Below are 23,646 nucleotides of genomic sequence, written 5' to 3'. Positions count from 1 at the left end.
TTCGAGATGCTAGCTTTCGCTTTATATTTCTTAGCTTCCAATAACATTGATGGGTATATATGACTATTAGGACTCGAAAATATAAAATAAATATGACTTCACGCACCAATATGATAATCTTGATTTTTCACTGCAAAATAATAAGCACGGGTTCACGATTCGCAACCAGGTGACCAGATAATTATTCTTCCGAAATGAGAACCATGTAAATTAATTACTCGCTCAAATCATCATCAAAATAATTCATATCAGACTCATCATCAGTTGCAGCATCCATGTTAGCATGATCTACATCTGGTGACCCTACAGCTAAGTCAGCCATAGTCACCAGCTCAAGGGATCCCTTTAGAGACCTAGCACTTCCATCATCGTAATCAATTGAATCATTTTCATATTCATCATCTAGTTCAACTCCAAAAAGAATATTCTACAAAACAAGAAAAACAAATGTTCCATCAGTATAGCAACATCCTATGTGCTTCACAGTTGCTTCAGTGCTAAAGAGCATATTTCACAAGTTCAAAAACACAGAAATCAAAGATTACCTTATCAACATCAGAGCTTTGTACATTATCATCTATTATCCAATCATCAAGTAAATGAGCTTGCTGCAGAACACTGTCAACAGAGGACAACTTTGAGTCCCTGGACCTTTTTCTTAGTTGGCTTTCTCTAAGTCTCAAATTGTAGTGAACATATATAACGTCATTCAATTTTTTCTGAGATAGACGATTTTGTCTTTTGCAATGTATCTGGTCATATATACTCCAATCATGCTCACATGCAAAGGACGAGCATGTCTGACTTAATATCCGTACAGCTATTCTTTGCAACTCTAAGCAACTTATTCCATGTTGTTGCCACCAAGCAGCTAGTGAGGTTAAGAAAGGAAACGAAATTAATCAATTCAAACTGAAGCAGCAATGCACCTCCAAAAAAGTTAATCATTATATGAATGATTTAACAGCAACATAGCAGTTACCTGGTTCTAGACCAGTTCTTGTGCTAATTGCCAATTCAGTTCCAAAGTCATCTTGTGCAGAATTATAATGAGCTATCTGGAAATGACATCACTTTGAAGCATATAGAACATATATCGAACAATTTGGTACCAGATAGAAATTAGCAGTCCTTAAGAACACATTACCTGCATTGATGCAGATATCCGTCTCATATTATCTGACTCCAGCCGTACAATGCATTCATTGAGCCCTCGTACTACCTCAGAATGCTATAGTCATATCAAACAGTCACTTCAGGAGAAAACTTAAATAATAAGCAATCACTGGGAAATACTCAATATTCTTACATACCGGCACAAAATCCTGACGATATCTGTATGAGGGGTTTAAGAAGTATGCAGCCAAATAAAGAGGGTGACAGAACAGAGAGTTCCAATGACTATCTATCACCTTCCAGAAGGGTTCATATTTACGTGCATCATCACCGTGAACAGATTTGATTGCAAATTTTGCCCTGTACATATCGTTATATATATATGGCATTGACAAGCTCTCACCACTATAAAGTTTTTTTAGTACTTGCATTATCGGATCTATTGACTTCCTAACATACTGCATTTTCTTCCAAAATGTAACATTCAAAACAATTTTTTCCACCTCTTTCCCCTCATTTGAGCTGGAGAATCTGGACAAAATCCATTTATTAGAAAGAAACATTCTTCTGAGACCAACTCTATGATCTAACAAGCTCTGTAGTGTAGCAAAGCTAGAGGCAAACCGGGTGGTAGCTGGTTTTAGAAGCTCCTGCCCCTCGGTGAACTCACTTTTCATAAGATTTAACAACCATATTTGATTGTAAATTAGTTTTGTAATTTTTTGACCCTTTTCCATGCACTCTTCCACGCATCTTATTTTCAAAAAATCTTCAAGCATTCGATTAATACAATAAGTGGCACAAGGGGTCCAGAACAAATTCCTTCTCTTCTCTTCGAGCATTTTTCCAGCAGCTTTATAGTTAGGAGTATTTTCAGTTATTACCTACATCAAAAGTATGGGAGAAACAATGATTAATAACAGCTTCAAGGTGAAATTTATAATGAATGAGGATGCCACAATATTAGAAACAACATTTTACCTGCACTACATTTTCCTCACCCACTTCTTCCACTACTTTGTCGAGAAGCTTAAATAAATTTGGTGCATCTTCTATTACATTAGTGGCATCAACTGAAGAAACAAAGTATACACCATGAGGACAAGAAACCAGAAAGTTAACGATTGTCCGACCCTGTTTATCTATCCAACTATCTGCCATTATAGAGCAACCAGTAACTGCCCAGGAAGCCTTGTATTCAACAAGGTAACTTTTAATAGAATTGATTTCCTCCTGCAAAAAGCGGCCAGACATTAGTTGGCTTGGTTGGCATATCAGTCCTGGTCCATATTGACCAACCATTTCCAGCATTTTATGAAAATATAGAGAGTCTGCAGCCTGTACAGGAATCCCTGCATGGTAAAAGAATTTGCAAATTGAAGAAATAACTTCCTTTCGTAATTTCTTAGTGGGCCCTGTCTTAACTTTTATTTGTTTGTAAGTTTGAGGAGTCTGATTCTTGGGCAATTTCAGGTAAACATTATCCAATCTTGATCTTCTCAATAAAGGTTCAGGACCAGTACTGGGTGGCATTCCCTTGAAGGTCTTCATTACATCTTTAGAGAATCTCTTATCAACATCCATCAAAGTTTCTTTGTTCATATGATGCAAAGCATCTTCTACTTGTTCAAACTCATCATCATCATTGTCGGATTTTGCATAGAAAGGCATCAGTTCCTTAGCCTCAGGTCGCCTAAGTCTCCTCCCAGTACGATGCCATTTCATATTTTCTTTTATTTTCTGATAAACTTCTTCTGGAGCATTTTTACAAGGTGCTACCTCTCCAGGAATTCTAGCCAAATGTTGTTTAAACCGATTTATACCACCACTAACAATTTTCTCACAATAATTGCATTTAACTTTCTTCTTTCTCTCGTCTTGAGCAACACCATGTTCCCAGCCTGGGTCAACATATCCTAAGGAGCGAAGAGGAGTCAAATTTACAGATACATTTCGATCATCCATCAATTGCTTACCTTTGCTTCTACTCCCAACTTGCTCTTCCTCATCTTCATCATCATTTGAGTGAAAATTCATGTATGCTTGTGCATCAACTTGCTTTTGTTTTTTATGGGAACGACAGCCTTCAAGATTTTCCTTCATTTTTAGGTAGACTTCATCAGGAGCCTTTTCACAGTATGTTACTTCCCCTGAAACTCGAGCTAAATGCTGCTTTAATCTGTATATCCCACCACTAACAATTTTGCCACAGTAATTGCATCTAACCTTCTTTTTCCGCTCGTCCTGGGCTATGCCATGATCCCAACCAGGATCAACAAATCCAGTGGAACGTATTGGAGCCATTACGTCCAAAACAGAGCAATTATAATGCCACTCACATTTGCATTGGTACTGAATACAAGGAAATTAAAACTTTCAAATTACAAGTCAAGCAATCTGAGAGCCTTCTCTGTCGCGACAACAATGATGTAAGTAACAGTGTGCCCTGACCTCAATGCAATGCTGTACGAAAATAAAAGAAATAAAATAAGAAAAGAATAAATATGATATATACAAGAAGGATATGAAATCAGATATAAATAAAAGGAAGGAATAGGGCCTAAATCATTTAAATAATATAACGCAAGATTTTTAGATGATATACGAAAGAAATTTTGAGTCAGAACATACCATCAAACAATAGAAAGGGAAAATTTAAACAAAATAATCTTAATGACTTCGTCCACCACCTCAAGATAGCTTATATCCTTACAGTTTTATGGATTACCAAACCCCTTGAACTAACCTTAGTATATAATGGATTAGCTTATTTCGGGGAAATAACTTTTACTGGTAGATTGTTGAGAGCTTTCGAAAGAAAAAAGTATTTATTTCTCCAACATTAGTATTTGTCAAACATGCTAAGTTATTTGGATAAACTATAAGATTAAATTTATTCAAAACTATGTGAGTAAATGTTGAATGGTGAGAAAATTACACTAAGAAATAAGACTGGCATACAGAATAATGTCCATGCCTCTCATACTAAGAAGATTTGGAACTGTCTACACTTCATGTCAGAAGAACTCTGCTACATGCTAACTAACTTCTCATAAAGAACTTCTAAGATAAAATGTTGAAGGTATGAATTGAGAAGAGTGAACCATGAGACACTTGTCAAGTATAACGACTAGAACTAAATATATCTGGTGCAATCATGAGACAATTTTAGCATTAATGCCATCAAATCTTATCTAACAATTGCTAATTAACCAGCATTGTTTTCTTATTTATATTTATGTATCATATACATCAACCAATTTAAATTATCGGTGCTTCACTATTTAGTACATCCTGATCAGAAATTGTTATCCAGAGGGTCACGCAACAGAGGATGCTTGAAGATCGGAGCAAAGACAGCATTCTGACATACATGCACCTATAGAAGCCAGGAGAGAAAAGCCGATAAAGCCAATGTGAGAAGGGTAATTTGAAAGAAACATTGATACATTTTCCTGCATTGAAATGTTCTGTAGATGCAGGGATGGGATAGCACTGAGGGATAATTCACTGCTGCCACATTATATGTACAATCCAAAAGCGTCCATTTGGGCTGACCAGCACGTAGATTCAACGGTTCAATCCTCATATCTACTAGCTCTATAGCACACCCAATAAAAAGGCCATTCCAGCTCGTAGAAATTCTTCAGTCTACCTGCCTTTTCTGCCTCTAATTTTACTACCCAATGAGAGAACAAGACGACATGCATTTGGAACTTACGTGGATTAAATAAATCAAAGAACCAACAGTAATTGCATCTAACGTAGCATCTGATTTAGTTCCTAGTTCCTGTTCCCTAAAAACTGTTGTCAATTCTTTAAACTATTTTAACAATCAACAACTACGTATGTGAAAGTTTTCAGCTTGGCATAAACAATTGCAGGCAAAACTCATGAGAATTTATCAGTGTTTACCACACTCAAAGATACAAGTTCCTCCTTGTATATCCCCATTTATAATACACACTACACTGCAACGTCCACTCTCTTTTGTTCATTCACAAACCACTCACTCACCACTGGCCAAAGAGGACACAATATGCTCCCCGTGCTATACATTCTCATTCTTCACAATCTAACCATAACTCAATCTCGAAGCTAAATTGAAAGAATTCACATAACTTCGAAGAAAACTCAATCCACTTGAACACATAGGGCTTGTATAAACCTCAAAATCACAATGTCCTTTTATTTGTTTATTTTTTGTGGAATCGCGTATGGATATCACAATAATCGCACGAAACCCTAAGTGAAAACGAAGGTTCAATACATAAACGAATAGCATAAAGAAGATAAAAAAGAAAAAACCTCAATGAAAGGTAAACGATCTAAATCGGAGTTGAACCACCGGCGGCGAAAGGACTTGCCGGCGGCGGAATCGTTCGGCCTTAGGAGGCTATAGGAAATCGCTTCGGAATCGCGAGTCGCGAGTGAACAGACTCTCAACTCGACCCGGCCGCGTTATACCGATTTTTTATTTTTGTCTTCAGATTATATATTCTGATGATTATTACGTTATAGTAAAATATATATAAAGTATATATAAAAGAATAAATAAATTGTATTCATTAATTACTATTTTGGTTTTTGTTATTCTCATGTACGATTGTAACGAGTTCGGCACGCTACACAACTGTTGAGTTGACTCAGCGGGTTCTTTTTCATATTTGGTTCTTACTCAGCGGTTTTGCAAAGTTACTCGTACATACAATCTAAATATATTTCTTTTCTGAATTCATCTTAGTATTCACATTTATTTTTTAAATTTAGTTTCAAATAAAAAATTAATATAATCATTTTATTAATTTTATTTTTTATGTGATCGTTTTTTCTAAATTTAACTATTTTTTATTTGGCTTTTTTAAAACTTAACAATTTTTTAATTAAAAAGTTATATGCTAAATAAATAAAAAAATATTTACGATAAATTATGAAAAATATATAATTGATTTTATAATTTATGACTATATTATTATATTATTATATAAAGAGCATTTTATCTTTCGGTATATACATTTTATTTAAAATTTCATTCTTTAAGTATTTTTTAAACCAAAATAATTATTTTACTTTATTTGACATTTTTTTTCTAAAATTAAAAAAAAAATTAAACTAAAATAACTACTTACAATAAAAAAAAATATTTTTATACTATCATAAAGAGATTGTGTGTATACATTTTGTTTCTAATTTTATCTTGTAAGTCTTTTTTAAAACCAAAATAATTATTTTACCAATTTTATCCTTACATATTAACTTTTTAAAATTTAACTATTTTTTCCTGTTTATTTCTAAAATATAACTATGTTTTAAAACTCAAATAACTCATAATAAAAAATTATCTAAAAAAATAAAAATACCTATAATAAAATGGTAAACATTATTTAGATTTATTTTATATTTATAATAGTAATAATTTTATTATTTTATTGCTATCATAAAAGAAATAAACACATGTGTGTTTTAAATAATAATAATAATAATAATGATGATGAAAATAATAATAATAATAATAAATAATGATAAAACTAATTATATAATAATAATAATAATAATAATAATAATAATAATAATAATAAAAGTGTATGAGGATGTATTTTATTTATCAGAGTTACGGTTTGTTTTTTAACAATAATGTGGTCTTAAAAGAGTTATACCTTTCATTTTTCTTGTTAGAAAATAATAATAAACAAAAGGGTAAATATGACGAAGTATTTTATTTATCAAAGAGTTACTTTTATTTTTTAAGTCTTAATAAAGTTATACTTTTATTTTTCTTATAGGAAATAATAATAATAATAATTCAATTTAGTATTGATAAATGAGTTGATTTAATTATTTTAACTAAATGTTATCAAGTTTATTTTATTTGACATTATAAACGTGTTTCTTAATTAATATTGAAGAAAAATGTGTCAAATATGATAAACAACTTAAATATTATCATAAAACACGATTAAAACATAAAAAATTTAATAAAATTTAGTTAAAAAATATATTTCTAAAATTGGACAATTAAATTGGATAAAAGTTAAAAAGAAATTAATTCTAATTTTGACTAAGAGAAAAATATATGATGCTAATAATGATGATAATAATGATAAAAGATATGATTTTAGAATATAGTAATGAAAACAAAAATTTCATTATTATTCTAAGAACACTCTCTTTCAAAAGTATATATAAATATCACTTAAGAATTTAACAGATAAATAATATTTTTATATTTGATTGTTCAGGTTAAAAGTATTTAAATTATCGAAAAATGTAACTAATTAATCAGGTCATTATTAAATAATAATATTTAGTATAAAAGTGTAAATTTTTATACTATTATTTACGGTCTTCCAAAATTTCAAGTAATTTTTTTATTAAAAACATTCTTTATTAATTAGGAGACACTCTATAATACATGAACACGTAAATGTATACAAATATTCGTTTCTATTCACAATATGAGAGAGAGTCATTCTTGATGCTCAATATTACTATGAAATATCTATTCTAGCATATATAAACATACATATATTATCATTAGAGATGGAAATCATAACAGCAAAAGTAAGAGAATAAGTTATTAACATTAAATCATAATATATATATATATATATATATATATATATATATATATATATATATATATATATATATATAACATTATCATCATCAACTTAATTTAAATAATTCACACAATACAAATATAACAAAAATATTTATAATTTACTAATTCTCCTTTATCATAATTGAATAAATGTTCTAGTGACTAATCAAGATAAATGAACTAACTTATTTATTTAAAATCTCTAAGGTTCACATCTCCAACTATAATTTTATTATATTTTGTACGGGTTAGTGAGAATGAATGAATTAATACTACTCATTTAAATATTAAAACCAAACTATACAAATAAATAGCTAGAATCACCATATAATTAAAAGTATAAAAAAAATAAGCTTAGATTCATCTCACTTAAATAAACTAAATAAATAAAAATAAAATTATGAACATCTAACTTAATAAATTAAATAAGTAAAATAGTAAATATAAATAAAAATAAGGTTATGAACACCTCACTAAATAAGTTAAATAAAAATAATAATACATGTAAATAAAAATGAAATTGTGTACACCTCACTAGATAAATTAAATAAACATAATAATAAATATAAAATAAATTGAGGTTATAAACACATCATTAAATAAATTAAATAAGCAAAATAATAATTATAAATAAAATGAAAGTTATGAACACCTTGCTAAATAAATTAAATAAACATAATAATAAATAAATAAAAGAAAGTTACGAATACTTCATTAAATAAACAAAATAATAAATAAAACAAAAATGGTATTATGAATACGTCACTAAATAAATTATATAACTAAAATAATAAATATAAATAAAAATGATGTTATAAACACCACATTAAATAAATTAATTAAATAAACAAATCAAAATAAAGTTATGAGCATCTCTTTAAATAAATTAAATTAATCAAAATAAAATAAAAATGAAATTATGATCTCACTAAATAAATTACACAAACACACTAATAAATATAAATATAAATAAGAATAATACACATAATTAAGATAAATAAATATGATGAAATGAAATATATAAAAATGATAAATGTACAACTTCCCTTACTTGAAAATAGTTTGTTCAAGTTAAATTATATTGCTCAATAGATTAAATTGCTCTTAATAAGTTTAAAAAATTATGTTTTAGAATTGGTAGTATGTCATAGATAACGAGACTCGGTTATTTTAATATTAAAAGTTCAACGTATAAATAATTTTTATAAACAAGTTTTATTATCTAAAAACATACAATATCTTTATAACCTTGTTTTGTTAAAGCTCTTTACATTCTCTCTACGTTTTCTAAACTCCTATTTATCTATATAAAGATCAAGGACCGCCTGAGTGATCCTTGAGGTGAGATATTCAATTGTATCTGATTAGTTTTTGTAAAAGAGTGAGTTAGCTTATGTTCTTTTCTTTAGTCTGTGTGTTTTTCTGTTCATGTGAGATGCCTTAGCTTGCATGTGATGTTAGATTCTTCTATAAGATTCTCAGTTGATCAGTGGTTCTAACGATATGTCATGTTCATGTTTATGTGGTTTGTAGGAGTATATAGAGGTTCTTGAGTTGTTGGTGTTGTCTTAGGATTTTAGAACTGATTGATCATCTAATAGGTAAGGGAAACTAAATATCTTATTTTTAAGTTTTAGTACCTTGATAATCTAAGTTGGTATGTTGAAGTTGTATGAAACTGGTTGAGTTACTGAAGTTGGTAGTTGAGCATGCTAAAATCCTATTATGTTTGATTGTATGTTGCTTGTAATTGAATGGATTGATGTTGAGTTGAGAGCTAGAGGATCTAGTCATTTGAGCAAATTGGTATGCACTCTAACACTGAAACCTGATTTTGAACCAAACACTAAGTCAAAAATACCAATTTGATAATCTGAATAGGTCTCTGGTTCCCCATATCACATATTTGCATGTGTTGGTTTATGATATTACATTGAGCGGTGGTGGTGTTGTGTTGAGCGCAACTTGGTTGTGCAAGATTGGAAGCAATTGTGCTTCAAACGATTGAGCGCCCACTTTCATTACTAAGCGACCATTTTTGCGAATGGCCAAACATTAAGCAGTGACAGGGCTAAGCGCCATTTTCCACCGTAGGGCTGGAACTTTTTTAATCCTAATTCACTAAGCGACATAATGGTCTCATTGAGCGAGATATATTACGATAGGTTTGACGCTGAGTGACAGAACTGACACCGAGCGCTCCCTTTTTGCGAGAGGTTTTGCGATGAGCCTCAGTTTGAGCGCTAGTGTATGTTTCTGTGATTTTTTATCCTTTGACTGTTTTGAAGTGGCTATAAGGGTTTTATGTATGTTTAATATGAATTTGTGAGCTTTCATGGGTTATATTATAACTTGGTTGTGATTATGAATGGTGTATGTTGTGAAAGAAATTTGAAGGAGAAGTTTCTTGTAATGGTTTCAATTATGTATGTATTGATGTATGAGTTTCGTATTAGGAGTTATCCTAACGCTCTAATAACCATCCAACCTTAAGTGGAAAAAGGTGGGATATATGGTGAGAGGAGCAGGAGATCTTACTCTAAGAGCATTACCTTGGACTAAGGCGTTAATGGACTAACCTCATGTGTGGTAGGGTGAAACCCATTGACAATGGCTCAAAAAAAGTAGTAGAGGCCACCACAAATGGATAATTCGCCAGAGTCTAATATTAATACATGTATTCGAATGGTCAAGTCTAGTATGTGTGATTTTATGTGTTAGGATTTGTTAACATGAACTCTTATACGTGTTATCATCTATATAATAGTTGCACAATTGCTTTTTTGGTACATTAGCTTATCGTTTCATCTTTATTTATTTGTATGTTTGTAATGATCACCTTAATAGTGTGAGTAGATAGGGATGGTGTTAAAGCATAAAGTATGATATTTGTTCTTTTGTTTATATTCTATTATGCTTTTGATTTAATATAATATTACTATAAGTTGAATAGGATCCTTGTTTGTTTGTTTTATATATATATATATATATATAATATTATAGTTATATTCAAAATAATTATAATATCATTTTATATATTTATTTAAGTTAATTTTTCATTATATTAAATGTGTGATAATCATTTAATAGTTTTACATTATTAAAATGGAAGGTTAGGCTTCCAACTATTTTAAAATCTTAATATTACACTGAACCATTCCTCTTGTCTTAAGTATCAAATTTTAGAATTTTATATTGCTATTACATTAATATTTTAATATTTTTTCATGATTCACATGTCATGTATTTTACATTCACAAGTTATTCTACAATATTATAAAATATGTATTTATCATTCATGCCCTAAAGATGTTAAGTTACATGTTTTCCTACTTTTCTACATTTTATATATTCTTTAAAATTTGATAAAATTAATATTTAAAATTTATGAACACATTAATTTGTATGATTATTCCCAAATGCAATATATATATAATTTGAAGAATAATTTGTAAAACTTTGAATTTAGTCTAACAATTTATAAATATAGAATTAATTTAGGTGTCGCCAAAAGTTTTTTTCTTAATACAGACTTTTAAATAAAAATCCCAACATTAAAAAAAAAATTATACATGTTGAGAAAGAAAGATTGCTAATCAAGTTTTTTTATAATGTTAAGTTTAGTAAAATTTAGAATACATTGCAAGTCAAACATGAATCCTCTTATAATCAAATCAATTAAATTATAATCAATTAAAGATATAAACAAAAATTGTTTTAAAATACATAACTATAACTGTCATATGTCTTAATCAACTAACATACTTTTATAATCCGATTAAAACAAAATCAAAATTTAAGAATTCAAATTTGAATAATATTAATTAACTTATTTTAATAATCTATTAATAACAAAAACAAAAACGAGCCTCTTCTCATTTCAAATACACAATTTTACATCTAAAATTCTATGAAAAAGAAGTATTCTTGAGTTTGCCAACGTCAAAATATAAACATTTTTTTTTTAAATTTTTCAATTGTTACTTTTACAAAGCCGCTTTTTAAACTTTCAATCTTTAATTTTTATAAAAACCCGCTAAAACCAAAATTCTAAAGGTTTTTAACTCAAACAAAACATAAAAGATTTAGATTCCATCTGAATTAGTTAGTATTAAAAATTTAGTTGATTGATTGGTTAAAATTTTAGATTCAAATCATTACTTAGGAATATATGATTAGTAATTTATGGAATTTCTCATCTTTAGTAAGGAATTTGTCCTTCGTTATTAATTATTCTCTAAAGTGGTTTATATATATGTTTTACCATTTTAGAATAACATAAGATATAGCAAAATACAACAAATTGATGGAGATTTGCCATGGAAAAATAGAATATATATATATATATATATATATATATATATTATATATATATACAATTAATATTTTAACACATCTACATCATCATCTCACCCTAAACAATAAAAAGAAGCATCACACATCTACATTTATAGCTTCCAAATTATTTTCTCTTAGTAGGCCTATCATTTCTGAGCTCTCTAACTGTTGGTTTGGGTCAAAACCCAATTCATTTGACAACTTCTGGCATAACTACATCAAAACAAAACAAAAAATTACATTTTAGCTTTTAGAATTTTCTGGATGAAGCAGAGAGAGATGAGACACATACCTGTCTATACACAGAAGCATCTCCACAACACTTACTCAACTCTACTACATACAATGTTGGACTGATTTCAAATACCTAAAGATAAAATGTCAGAAAAATTATACATGCAAAATGCATATATTATGCTGTTGACATCAGAATATACATGCATTTACCTCTATTATCACTGAAAGACTACCGAGACATTTCTGTGCTTTAACATCTTGTGTCACTTTCAACTGAAATCCAACATTGGACACTATTTAGACAAACTAATAATAAATCACAACAACCTTAACAAAAGTAATCAATAATAGTACTTACCATCCCATTCTTCTTCTGAACTCTACATCTCATCCCTGTTACAATGTCTTCTATCCTCTCCTCCAAATCTTTTGGTGAATGAGTGGATGTAAACCTTATCTTCCTCTCAGTAACATCCTGAAACATTCAGTATAATCTATGTTACATGGAGTGAACCTACCTTAGGAAGTGGTAAATGTTCTAGAAGTTAAAACCTAGTAAAATGTTTCATCCTATTATCCTCACCTCTTTCTCAAAAAGGCCAGAGAGATCTAGACTTGAAGACATCCCTATCAATTGAAATGCATTGACGAGTGTTGATGATGTTGGACTACCTTGATCTGATTCAAGTGACTGTTACCAATACAAATGTTCACTTGTTCATATTACAGACAAAAAAATTAAGGAAGAATAAAGTGGTAACAATTGTTCACTGCTCCAAGTGAATTACCGCATTATGAATGGAAAAGGCTTCATCATCAATGAACACACCCTCTTCTTCATCTTCTGGATTTGCAGGAATATAATCTTCTTTGAACCATTCATCTTCTTTGATCATAGTCATTGTTATCCGTGTTTTAGGATTTGGATCAAGCATTCTTTTTATCATGTTTCGAGCACCAGCTGATAGCCATCTTGGTATCTGAAGGTCTCCTTTAAAAATCTGTCATCCTCATGAGAAAGAAAATGATATTTAGTTATACATATATATATATATATATATATATATATATATATATATATATATATATATATATATATATATATATAACTACTGAACTATATAAACAAGAACAGAAATACATCTTATAGGAATACCTTTTGATAAAGAACTGCAAGATTTCTGTCATCAAAAGGAAGATATCCTGTAAGAATTACATACAAGATAACACCACATGACCATATATCTGATGTTCCACCATCATAGCCTTTATTAGCAAGAATCTCAGGAGCAACATAGTTGGGACTTCCACAAGTAGTATGAAGCAACCCATCATCCTGAAATTTTCAGAGTTAACACACAATTCAATCACACCAGAATGATGAAAGGCGAACAAGGAGTGATCTTTATCGTAAAATAAAATTTTTGGATGTCTTCAATGACCAAGTATTGAAAATTGAATCAGTAAGAAAGTACAAGATACTTTAAAATATTCATAATAACTAGTTAGAGTAGTTTTAGAAGGAAATATGTTTATAAAAACTAAATTAACTAGCCATGGTGGTCATATATATCAATGATAATAATGTGTTATTTTTAACAGGTATGGTTCATGGAAGTGGTATCTCACCCTAAAATGCTGAGGCAAAGCACTAAGGTTAAAATCAGTTATCTTTATGTTCCCTTTGGCATCGACAAGAACATTCTCCAGCTGCAACAAGTTATCAGTTGGTGAAAAAATGAGCTAAAATTGGTGAGCATGGAGCACAGTTTCAATTCTAGCTCCAAGATAGTACTATAACAGTTTCTAAGGAGACAAACAAAATACCTTAAGATCCCTGTGGAAGACACCTTTATTGTGGCAGAAACTCACACCATCAATCAACTGTTGGAATATCTTCCTACCTTCAGCTTCTTCAAGTTTACCTTTGGATGCCTGAAGACAAGAATAGTTCATTGATTGCCATCGCATTAGGCAATATAAATCATCATGTAATGATAATATCAGGCAAATGTTCCTTACAATTTTGTCAAATAACTCTCCTCCATTCACGTACTCAAGTACCATGTAAATTTTGGTTTTGCTAGCCAAGACCTGCGAGTACAAAACATAACCTAATACTTTAAGCATTTGTGTCTCATTCTTGTTCTAATAAGCAGGACAGTTTTACAAGATAAATGTTTTTTTACCAAACCTTGTGTTAGATGTAAAAGAAATTGTCTCAAAACACTTTATGGTATAAGATGTCTTATTTGTATACATACTACATATATACACATATATAGTGAGACCATCTGGTCTGAAGAATGTTATTTTAGTCATAAAATATATGGTGATGACATATTAAAAGGCAGTGTGTTTCTGTGTTATTCTATTTGTGATAATAATGATGATGATTTAAAAAAATGATAATAATGACAAAATCTATGGGCCAATGGTTAATAACCGAAAAGAAAAATACAAGCTAGAATGTAATGTTGAACAATTTAATACGCAACTCTCATTTATGCTACATGGTGGGGCCTTCTGATTTAAACTAATAATCTACAACTATATAAAAAGATAGAAATCCAAAGACATATATCTATGTTTTGGCTAGTATTGTTACTAAATGTTTGCTCTTGATGGTTGCATGAGGACCCCTATGCATTAAGTTATGATTTATATTCCAGAAACTTAATAAAAATACCTCTAATTGTTCAATTGTATATAAAAAAAATATTAAAAAAAAAATTCTTGTTTCACAACTAATTTTAACGCGAAAAGAAAACGTAGAATAATATTAGAAGCATCAAGTATACAAAAGAGTGTATAGTTCAAGGTTAGAAAGGCACAGAAAAGCAAAACTAGATTCCAAACGTGTTTTGAAAGACACGAAAGCAAAACTCGATTCCAATATCAAAACGTGATTCTACACATAATTTAGCTTCACCCCACCTCCACTTTTCATTTTACCCCTTTTCAAAAGGGAATCATCTTAGTGGGTTCCTAATTCAAATAATAAATTAGACCAATAAAAAGAAATAGCTGTGTTATCCAATAATCCGTTAACTTGGGCCATGGACTTTTACTTTTCAAAGCATAAATTGAGAATTTTAAGATGAGATAACGGGTGATTATGATTTGAATTAAGCCAAAAAGACATAGAATGTTCACCACACAAATATGTGGGGAAAGTGTAGACATAAGCGAACCAATAATTGAGGGGAAAAGGGACACACATGCCGGGAGATTTGGCTAGATCTTCACTCATGACATTTTCAATGATTAATGAAATGCTTTCGTCTATTGTCTTAAAATTATTTTAATTTTAGATTTTAATCATGCAATTTTCTTTTAATTATTCTGATTACGTCAACAAGTGAAGAAAGTGCACAAGTTGCAGATCCGATAATCCCGTGGACAAGTTTTCAAGAAGAAAATAAAAGCTAAGGTAACTTTTCTTGACCAAGTGGAGAAATGCCAAAACAACACATCAAAAATAGGAGCACTTCATGAATCAATGATTTCAAACAGCATTTACTTCACTTTACACGTATAATGAAACACTTGGCAAAGAAAAAGAACACCAAAAACACAGCAGAGATTAAGGGATAAACCCAAAACAGTGCTCCACGAGGGGATCAATTCAAAACCCAGAAAATTTTGGAGAATGAAAAAAAAATGCAAAACGTGGATCATTGGATTAGGATGTTACCTCGTATAATCTGACGACATTAGGGTGCTTCAGAAGCTTCAAGGTAGATATCTCCCTCTTTATCTGCCATGAAAAATATATCAGAAAATTGATAGGTTGTGTTTCGATCAGAATTTACAAGTCACTGAACCAGAGAGAAGTGATGATGCAATCAAACAAAAAGTCGGCACAAAAATTGCAAAAACAAACACTTAATCAATTGCATTATAGGACCACCACATAGTTTAGAAGCCATGAATTGTGACAGAACCAAGTTTGAAAAGTTGCAATTGGTGAAAGTATATAATAGAACAGAGTAAAAAGCAAATGTTACGGGACAAACAGTGATTGAAACATACCTGATCAGTGTTATTGAGGTCAATGATCTTGTTCTTCTCAAGGATCTTAACAGCAAAAAGCTTCCCAGAATTAGTGTCCCTTGCCAACTTGACCTTTCCAAAATTTCCTTCTCCAAGTGTTCTTCCCAATTCGTATTTCCCAAGTCTCTTTCCCTGCCCTTCCTTTCTCCCATGGGCTAGAGTCACCATCACCGAGAAACACCTTTCTCTCAACACCCTCTTGCCCAAACGTGTTCCTCTGCACGACCCTTCTTTCCCTGATGCAAAAGCCGATGAAAAGCTTGATTCTTTCTGGTGCTAACCCTTCTGGGTTGCTTAAGTATGAAAATCAATCTGCGTTGAATTAAACGATAACTGTTGCAAGAGGAACAAGGTGAAACTGTTTGAAACGACTCCTCTGTAAGGATAAGAACGAATGAGAATTTTCACGCGAATCGAAAACGTTTGTTACGTGGAATATAAGTTGATATAGATTTGGAAAAATAACCTTAACCTGAACCTGCTTCTTCTGCTGTGTGCGAAGAATAGTAAACGGCTATTCCTGTTTGAACAACAAATTGTTGCAACGTGATGGTTTTGTTGTGTAGTGTTTGCACAACAAGTAGTTTTTTTTTTTTTTTTGGAGTGTGCATATAGGGCTATGTATAACAACAATGTATAAATAGAGTATTGGCCCTTCTCACTCCTTCAGACCGTTCAACTTCTTCTTCGACAACCGATTCCCAAACACGTAACCTCTCATCGCTTTCACGTTACAACATTGGTGGGTGATTCACGCTTGATGTTCGGTTTTTTCTCCAATTCATTCACGACCCTAAGAATCTCTTAAATACTTATACTTTTTTTTAATTAAATTATCAAATTAATTCTTTACAGTCATTTTTATTATTTTGTATATTACTTTTAATTTTAATATATTTTTGTTTGAATTTAATATACTGATTAAAATATTTTAATTTAAAATTTAAAGAATTTAAGGTGAGAGTGAAAGATAAAATATAGCGTCATAAGATGTGGGAAGATAAGTTCTTACATGTACTGTAAGGATGGAGAAAAAATATATATAGTGGTGCTAAGTATATACTAATAAAAATATTGTGAGAAAAAAAAGTTTTTTTTTTTCTTTATATTGTTACATATAATATGAAATTTATTTAAACTTTAAATATTAATGAAACATCCTTTTGGTATTTGTATAACTTTTATATAAAAGTCAGTAATAATAAATTGTGAGTATGAATTTTAATAGAGTCAGTTTTCTTAATTAGATCTGACGTGGGAAGAGAGATCCACGGGTATATAATATATTACGTTATAAAGAAGACTTTGTCATCATTAATACGCCTCACATATTCTACAGTTTTAAAACAGTTGCTCTCTCTTACGAGTAGTTTTTTTTTAAGTTATGGAAAGGTTACATATTTTTTTTACCAAGAAAATATCATGTGTTTTAAATTAGTTTCTCATGAACTAAATTTTATTTTTAAAATTTGTAATATTGTTTTGAAAAAATTAAGATTTTTGAACCATATAGTATTTTTACGTATTGAAATATATTATTTATGTTTTAAAGTTTTCAGATTCCATAGGTTAAACATCAAATTTTGCCTTCATTTTTTTAAAACAATAGACAAACTTAATTAAATAACTATAATTTTAGGTTGACACAAACATACTTTGGTAAACATCAAAATTTGCCTGAATTTTTTAAAACAGTAAGCAAATTTAGTTAAATAACTATGTCGTATATTTAATATTAGATAGGAAAATAATGACATGAAATGAAGTTAATGATTATTGGAGTAATTTTTATTTATTATATAGAATATGATTCTAAATGAGTATTGAAATCAACAATAAAAAGAAAGCACGATAATAAAATTAATTTTTTTTTATTTAAAACAAAAATGTAATATATAAAAATTGCTCATATAAACATTAAACCTTTTTTATATATAAAATTTAAGAAATTAAAGTATAGAAAACCGTTAAAATAATTAAGACTAGATAATATGTTTCTTTTCTGTACCTAATCATTTAATAAAAAATAGTAGGTATCTAACAACTGTATGTATATCATATAAAGAAAATAGTTGATCGTATAAATAATATTTTAAATATCATGAGTAAATAAATATTTTGTATCAATAAATTATTATAGTGACAATTTTACTTTTTTTTTCGGTGTTTTTTAAAACCACATTCAATGAGAAGTTAAGACTAATAATTACAAGATAAAATAAATATATATGTGGCACTTTAAATTTAAAGTCTTTTTTTTAACAAACTTTTCTTTTCATATCTAAAAAAAGAAATTTAACAAAAGCTGAAAATATATTTTTTTCCTTCTCTACAAACTATGGTAGTTAGATTTTTCTCTGAAGATATTCTGATCGTAAACACATAATAACCTTAGTTGCGAAAACAACATACAATTACACCAAAAATGGCAGACTAGTCTTTTAAAATCTCATTTACATTAATATATAAAAACTCATATAAATATATTTTTATAATTTATATTTTGTTATATATTTTCATCGATTTGTATTAAATTAATTCAATATACATATAATATAATCAAGTGTTTAATTCTCGATCTATTGACTAAATCTCATATTATCGTTAATATTTCTTTCAGGTATAAAATTGAGATCATCCAATGTTTAGGTAATCATTCAAAAGATTCAAACATTATTTTTGGTTCCAAACCTTTTATATTCATTTGTCTAATGAGTATTTACTATTTCAAAATTATTTCAACATTTTCAGATATTAATATTGTAATCACTTATCTCTTTACTTTAAATCTGATCTATACATTTTTAATGTAAACATTTGATTATCAAATGTCTAATTATGATCCAATGGATAGTAATTATACTTTATTTTAAGTTAATTAGTATTAGAGATAATTAACCTGTCTATTTATTGTTCAATCAACCTATAGATGGACGGATCACAAAAATTATTCATAAATAAATTTGATTAAAACATAACACATTATTTAAGAAAGTACAAATTTTCATATTACTTAACATAATGAATTGTTTTTTAAGATAATACATTATTTGACATGCTAGTAAATATCGTATTTTTTATCAACATATTTAATTATTATTTGAGATAATAAATTACTGTGAAGGAGGTGAAATCTAAATTTGATTCAAATACAGATGATCAATTATGAGCTTGAAATGGATTATATGTTCGTAAATAACAGAAAACCACTTTTTAAATTAATTTTTTCTAAAAATTTCTAAAATATTGATTCATATTTTATTTTCCAATTTATGTTTTGTTAAGTTATCATTTATCTTTTAAGTGACTTTTTTTCAAATTTAACTGTTTATTTAAATTAAACATTTTTTTAGTTTATTATTTTTAAAACTAAAACAACTATTTATAATAAATATAAAATATTACATACAAAATAAATAAAAATTATATACAATAAAAATATTAAAAATATTTATATTATTTATTTTTATTTTTATAATTTTATTATTTTCTATTATTATAAAAAAAAATTAAACACACATATATTTTTACTAGTATTTAAATAATGAATACTAGATTAAAAACAACAATATAAAAAAATTAATTAATATTGATTAAATGAATTACTTTAGATAAAATTACTTGCTAAAAAAATACACAACTTTTAAAACGTAAATATAAAACATTAAAATTTATAAATTCTATTACTAATGTGACTTGTTTTTCTTTTGGTCGTTAAATTTTTCTTAAGTATAAAAATTTCCACAAAGTTATATTATTGAAATATTATAAAACATATAAAAATATTAAATTATTTAAAATGTCAAAATCGTCAACTACTCCTATTTATTACTCATTAAATTGAGAGGAAATAATTGTTTAAAGATTGATCTCATCCTAATAAAGTTGCGTCCTTAGATCTATTTTCTTCATTTACTCTAAAAAAACAAAACAAAATATTCGTGAAACTTCTTTCATTTATAATGATGGGTTTCACATTTTGGTATAGTGAAAAAAATAAAATAAAATCACTGCATTGAAGAGAAATAAAAATATATTGATTTTCAAATTTATACATGTGATTTTTTTTAAGAAATATATAATCCTTAATTAGTAAATCTTAATTTTTTTAAAAAAATAACAGGCTGGACTGTACAGGTGAACTCGTAGACTTATAAAATATATATATATATATATATATATATATATATATATATATATATATATATATATATATTAAGTTTTTAAATTTGTGTTTTATTCTGTCCTTCATAAGTTTAGTATAAATTTAAGGGTTAAATATGTTTTTAGTCCTTCAACTATTGGTCGTTTTTGTGTTTAGTCCCTCTTTCAAAGTATAGTACAATTTAGTCCTTTAACTTTAGAAAACTATGGTTTTAGTCTTTTTTACCAAATTTTTTAAACTTTATTTGCTGTTTCAAGCACGTTACATTATAGCATTTGGATTCTTTACATATTTTGACACATTTTTGTTTAAATGTTAACTGAGAAACGCGTTTGAAACATCAAATAAAGTTAAAAAATTTTGGTAAAAAGGACTAATATCAGAGTTTTCTAAAGTTTAAGGACTAAATTGTACTATACTTTGAAAGAGGGACTAAACACAAAAACGGCCAATAGTTGGGGGACGAAAAACATATTTAACCCTAAATTTAAATTATAAAAAAGTTATGTAATTTTAACATTAAATGAAAAAACAAATAGGATTTGGTACAGATCTATCAAGTTGATAGTCATGGATTCCTCTTTTAGAGTAACAGCATGAGATTGTGTTTGGTATTTATTGACTTTCATACTCTAAAAAGAAAGAAAGATTGAGCAATCCTTTACAATGTCCAAAAGATACTACTTTCCAAAATAAGAATTCAAGTTTTCGGAGCAAACATTTCTCTCCTCATTAATCCAATATTCATCTTTATTCATTATAATATTTTATTTATTTATCATGTATTTTCAATTAAAATGAATTTATATATATTATAATAAGAAAAAAAAATCTTGATAATTAGGTGATTGGTTTTATTTTATTTGTATGAATATTTCAGTATAATAGAAAGACATTTATATAGGTGTATGCATCTTCAATTGAAATATGAACAACACAATAAAATTCTTTTGATATTTTCTTAACTCAACCATTCGATAATTGTCATATATTCATATTTTATTTTATTTATATATTTAAAATTAATTAATTGAAATAACATTTCACCAAAGTTACATGAATTTATTTTAAAATATAAAAGGATTTTGAGCTTGTAACGTACGCTTCCGTTAGTCAACCAAAATGTGCACTGATGACGATAATTGTGTAATCATTATTTCGTTTTGCATATAAATAGTTTTATTTGAGATGTCCATGTTGTTTAGAAAATTCTATTTTTTTTTTTTGAATTCTTGTATTATATATTGATTTTTAATGTTTTTTTAGGGGATGTAAATGTTGGTTTTAGATATAAAAAAAATCACAAATTGATGTATGTTGTCTCTGTAATATACATAAATTTATGTTTCTTTTAATTATATTTAATCTAAGTCAGACATTAAATACTCAAAATATCAAATGCAAAACGTATTTTTTGTGTTAATTATGTGAGTTTATTTTGTGTTTATGGTTCTTAATACAATTATGAAAGTTCATGCTAATAACAACTTTAGTGCTAACTTTAGTTCATGCAAAATAATGTCTTAATAGTTGTAGGAATAATGAATTTTGACATTGTACTAAGAACTTCCCCTCTTACATATAAGAGTCTCTTTGTAAATAACAGGAAAATAGAACTGATGACGAAGTTAACTTGCGACTAGATAGATAATTTTATAATGTCACAAAGCTAATATTATCTGTCATACTAAAAAAATATTGTTAAAGATGATCTCATCATATAGTGATATGATCTAATGATCTCAATTATTTATGCTATGATAGTATATTCTTTATACAAAGAAAACTTTAACAATCCTTAGTTTTAGTGAAACAAATATTTTCAAAGTTTTGGTGAATTAACATATTTTATTTAAAGCATGTTCATAAGGATAACCTACATTATTATCTTTTTAAAAAGCTCATACTATATCACGTCATCAATATTTGTATATCCCATAGAAGACGTTACAAAAAAATATATGATATAATATGAAGTTTTAACAAGACACAACTTTAATTCAAATTTACTACACCGTCTTTAAAAGCCATTTTTCATATGAAAACTCTTTAATAACATACCAATTTTTTGTGATAGAATAATGGTATCATGACACACTTTTATATTTGTTTGACATAGAGTATAATAATAAAGTGGTCATAAAAGTGTAAAGTTTTGTATTTTTTTTTAAAAAAATAAAAAATAAAAAAGAACAATAATGTATAAAAGTTAAATGTATTAAAGAATATTTTTCATTGTGGTATGCTCTAAATAGTGTTGTGAGTACAATAAGTTGAGTGTAGTAGAGATCTTGTAAACTAAAAGAACATTGATTCATACTATGCAACAAAAGATCAAAATGCTACCAATGATGATTTCATTTAATATGGCTATAAATAAAAGGTTTGACATGCATAACCAATAAATAATTCCACGTGAAATATCAATACGTGTTATGTGTGTGTCCTTAAATAGATTTGATATATTTTTCAAATATGTGATTATTTTTTCCTTCTTTAATTTATTATTTTTATTTCTTTTATGTGTAATTTTTAGCAACTAAAAATTAATTTTATTTCTAAGATTAAATTAGTTGTTAAAAAATCAAATAGTCTTTTGTAAATAAGAATATACAATTGAATGAGCATATTTTTTTTGACAATATATTTTAATTACAATTTAAATAAGTATATTTTCAAATATTTTTATGGTAAAAGTTAATCCACTAGAAAACGACGGAAAACATTCTAATTACATTTTTATTTTAGCTAGTGAGATTAATTTATTAGTGACATTTTTTGTGTGGGTGAACCTAGAGTATTTTTAGTGGGAAGTGAATGATCAATCTCCTGTGCTATTCGGATTTTTTTTAAACAGTTAATATTCTAAACAAGTGTTTAAAAATATTAATGACTGGAACAAGTTCGGTTTAAAATTAAATTAAACTCGGGAAATAATATTTAATTTAGTTTATATTTTAAAACGTGTAAATCCGAGTTGAATTACTTTTATTTGGATTATGTAAATATGACCAGAAAGTTATTATTTTTAATTTTTTAATGGCTAATTATTATGAAAACTCATATCAAAATTTAATTTTTTTATATGTAATATATATATATATATATATATATATATATATATATATATATA

General features: G+C 27.9%; 2 protein-coding genes across 8 annotated transcripts; both read right to left on the bottom strand.

The window, feature by feature from the left end:
* LOC106778346 lies at nt 1–5,595 on the bottom strand. Its single transcript, XM_014666310.2, has 7 exons — nt 5,425–5,595; nt 2,098–3,579; nt 1,314–2,000; nt 1,148–1,231; nt 983–1,058; nt 546–871; nt 1–427 (listed from the first exon to the last, which is right to left on the bottom strand). Exons 2-7 carry the CDS (start codon nt 3,418–3,420, stop codon nt 215–217), a joined length of 2,709 nt encoding a protein of 902 aa, XP_014521796.1. The 5' UTR covers nt 3,421–3,579; nt 5,425–5,595; the 3' UTR covers nt 1–214.
* A 6,481-nt stretch (nt 5,596–12,076) lies between these two features.
* On the bottom strand, nt 12,077–17,125 carry LOC106778345 (CBL-interacting serine/threonine-protein kinase 1). Of its 7 annotated transcripts, none has more exons than XM_014666304.2 (13): nt 16,821–17,125; nt 16,328–16,584; nt 15,990–16,052; nt 14,315–14,386; nt 14,120–14,227; nt 13,922–14,002; nt 13,449–13,628; nt 13,081–13,272; nt 12,876–12,983; nt 12,651–12,767; nt 12,503–12,565; nt 12,348–12,422; nt 12,077–12,268 (listed from the first exon to the last, which is right to left on the bottom strand). In XM_014666304.2, exons 1-13 carry the CDS (start codon nt 16,957–16,959, stop codon nt 12,152–12,154), a joined length of 1,572 nt encoding a protein of 523 aa, XP_014521790.1. In that variant the 5' UTR covers nt 16,960–17,125; the 3' UTR covers nt 12,077–12,151. The 7 variants fall into 7 exon arrangements, with proteins under 7 accessions (XP_014521790.1, XP_014521789.1, XP_014521794.1 ...); XM_014666303.2 differs by having other exon boundaries at nt 13,081–13,293; nt 16,821–17,124; XM_014666308.2 differs by having other exon boundaries at nt 13,081–13,293; nt 16,328–16,681; nt 16,821–16,937.
* Between the last annotated feature and the right edge of the window lie 6,521 nt (nt 17,126–23,646).

This window comes from Vigna radiata, unplaced genomic scaffold, assembly GCF_000741045.1.
Source record: "Vigna radiata var. radiata cultivar VC1973A unplaced genomic scaffold, Vradiata_ver6 scaffold_401, whole genome shotgun sequence".
Taxonomy (NCBI): Eukaryota; Viridiplantae; Streptophyta; class Magnoliopsida; order Fabales; family Fabaceae; genus Vigna; species Vigna radiata.
Note: the sequence above shows the minus strand (reverse complement) of the source record. Positions and strands in the feature narration are given on the sequence as shown.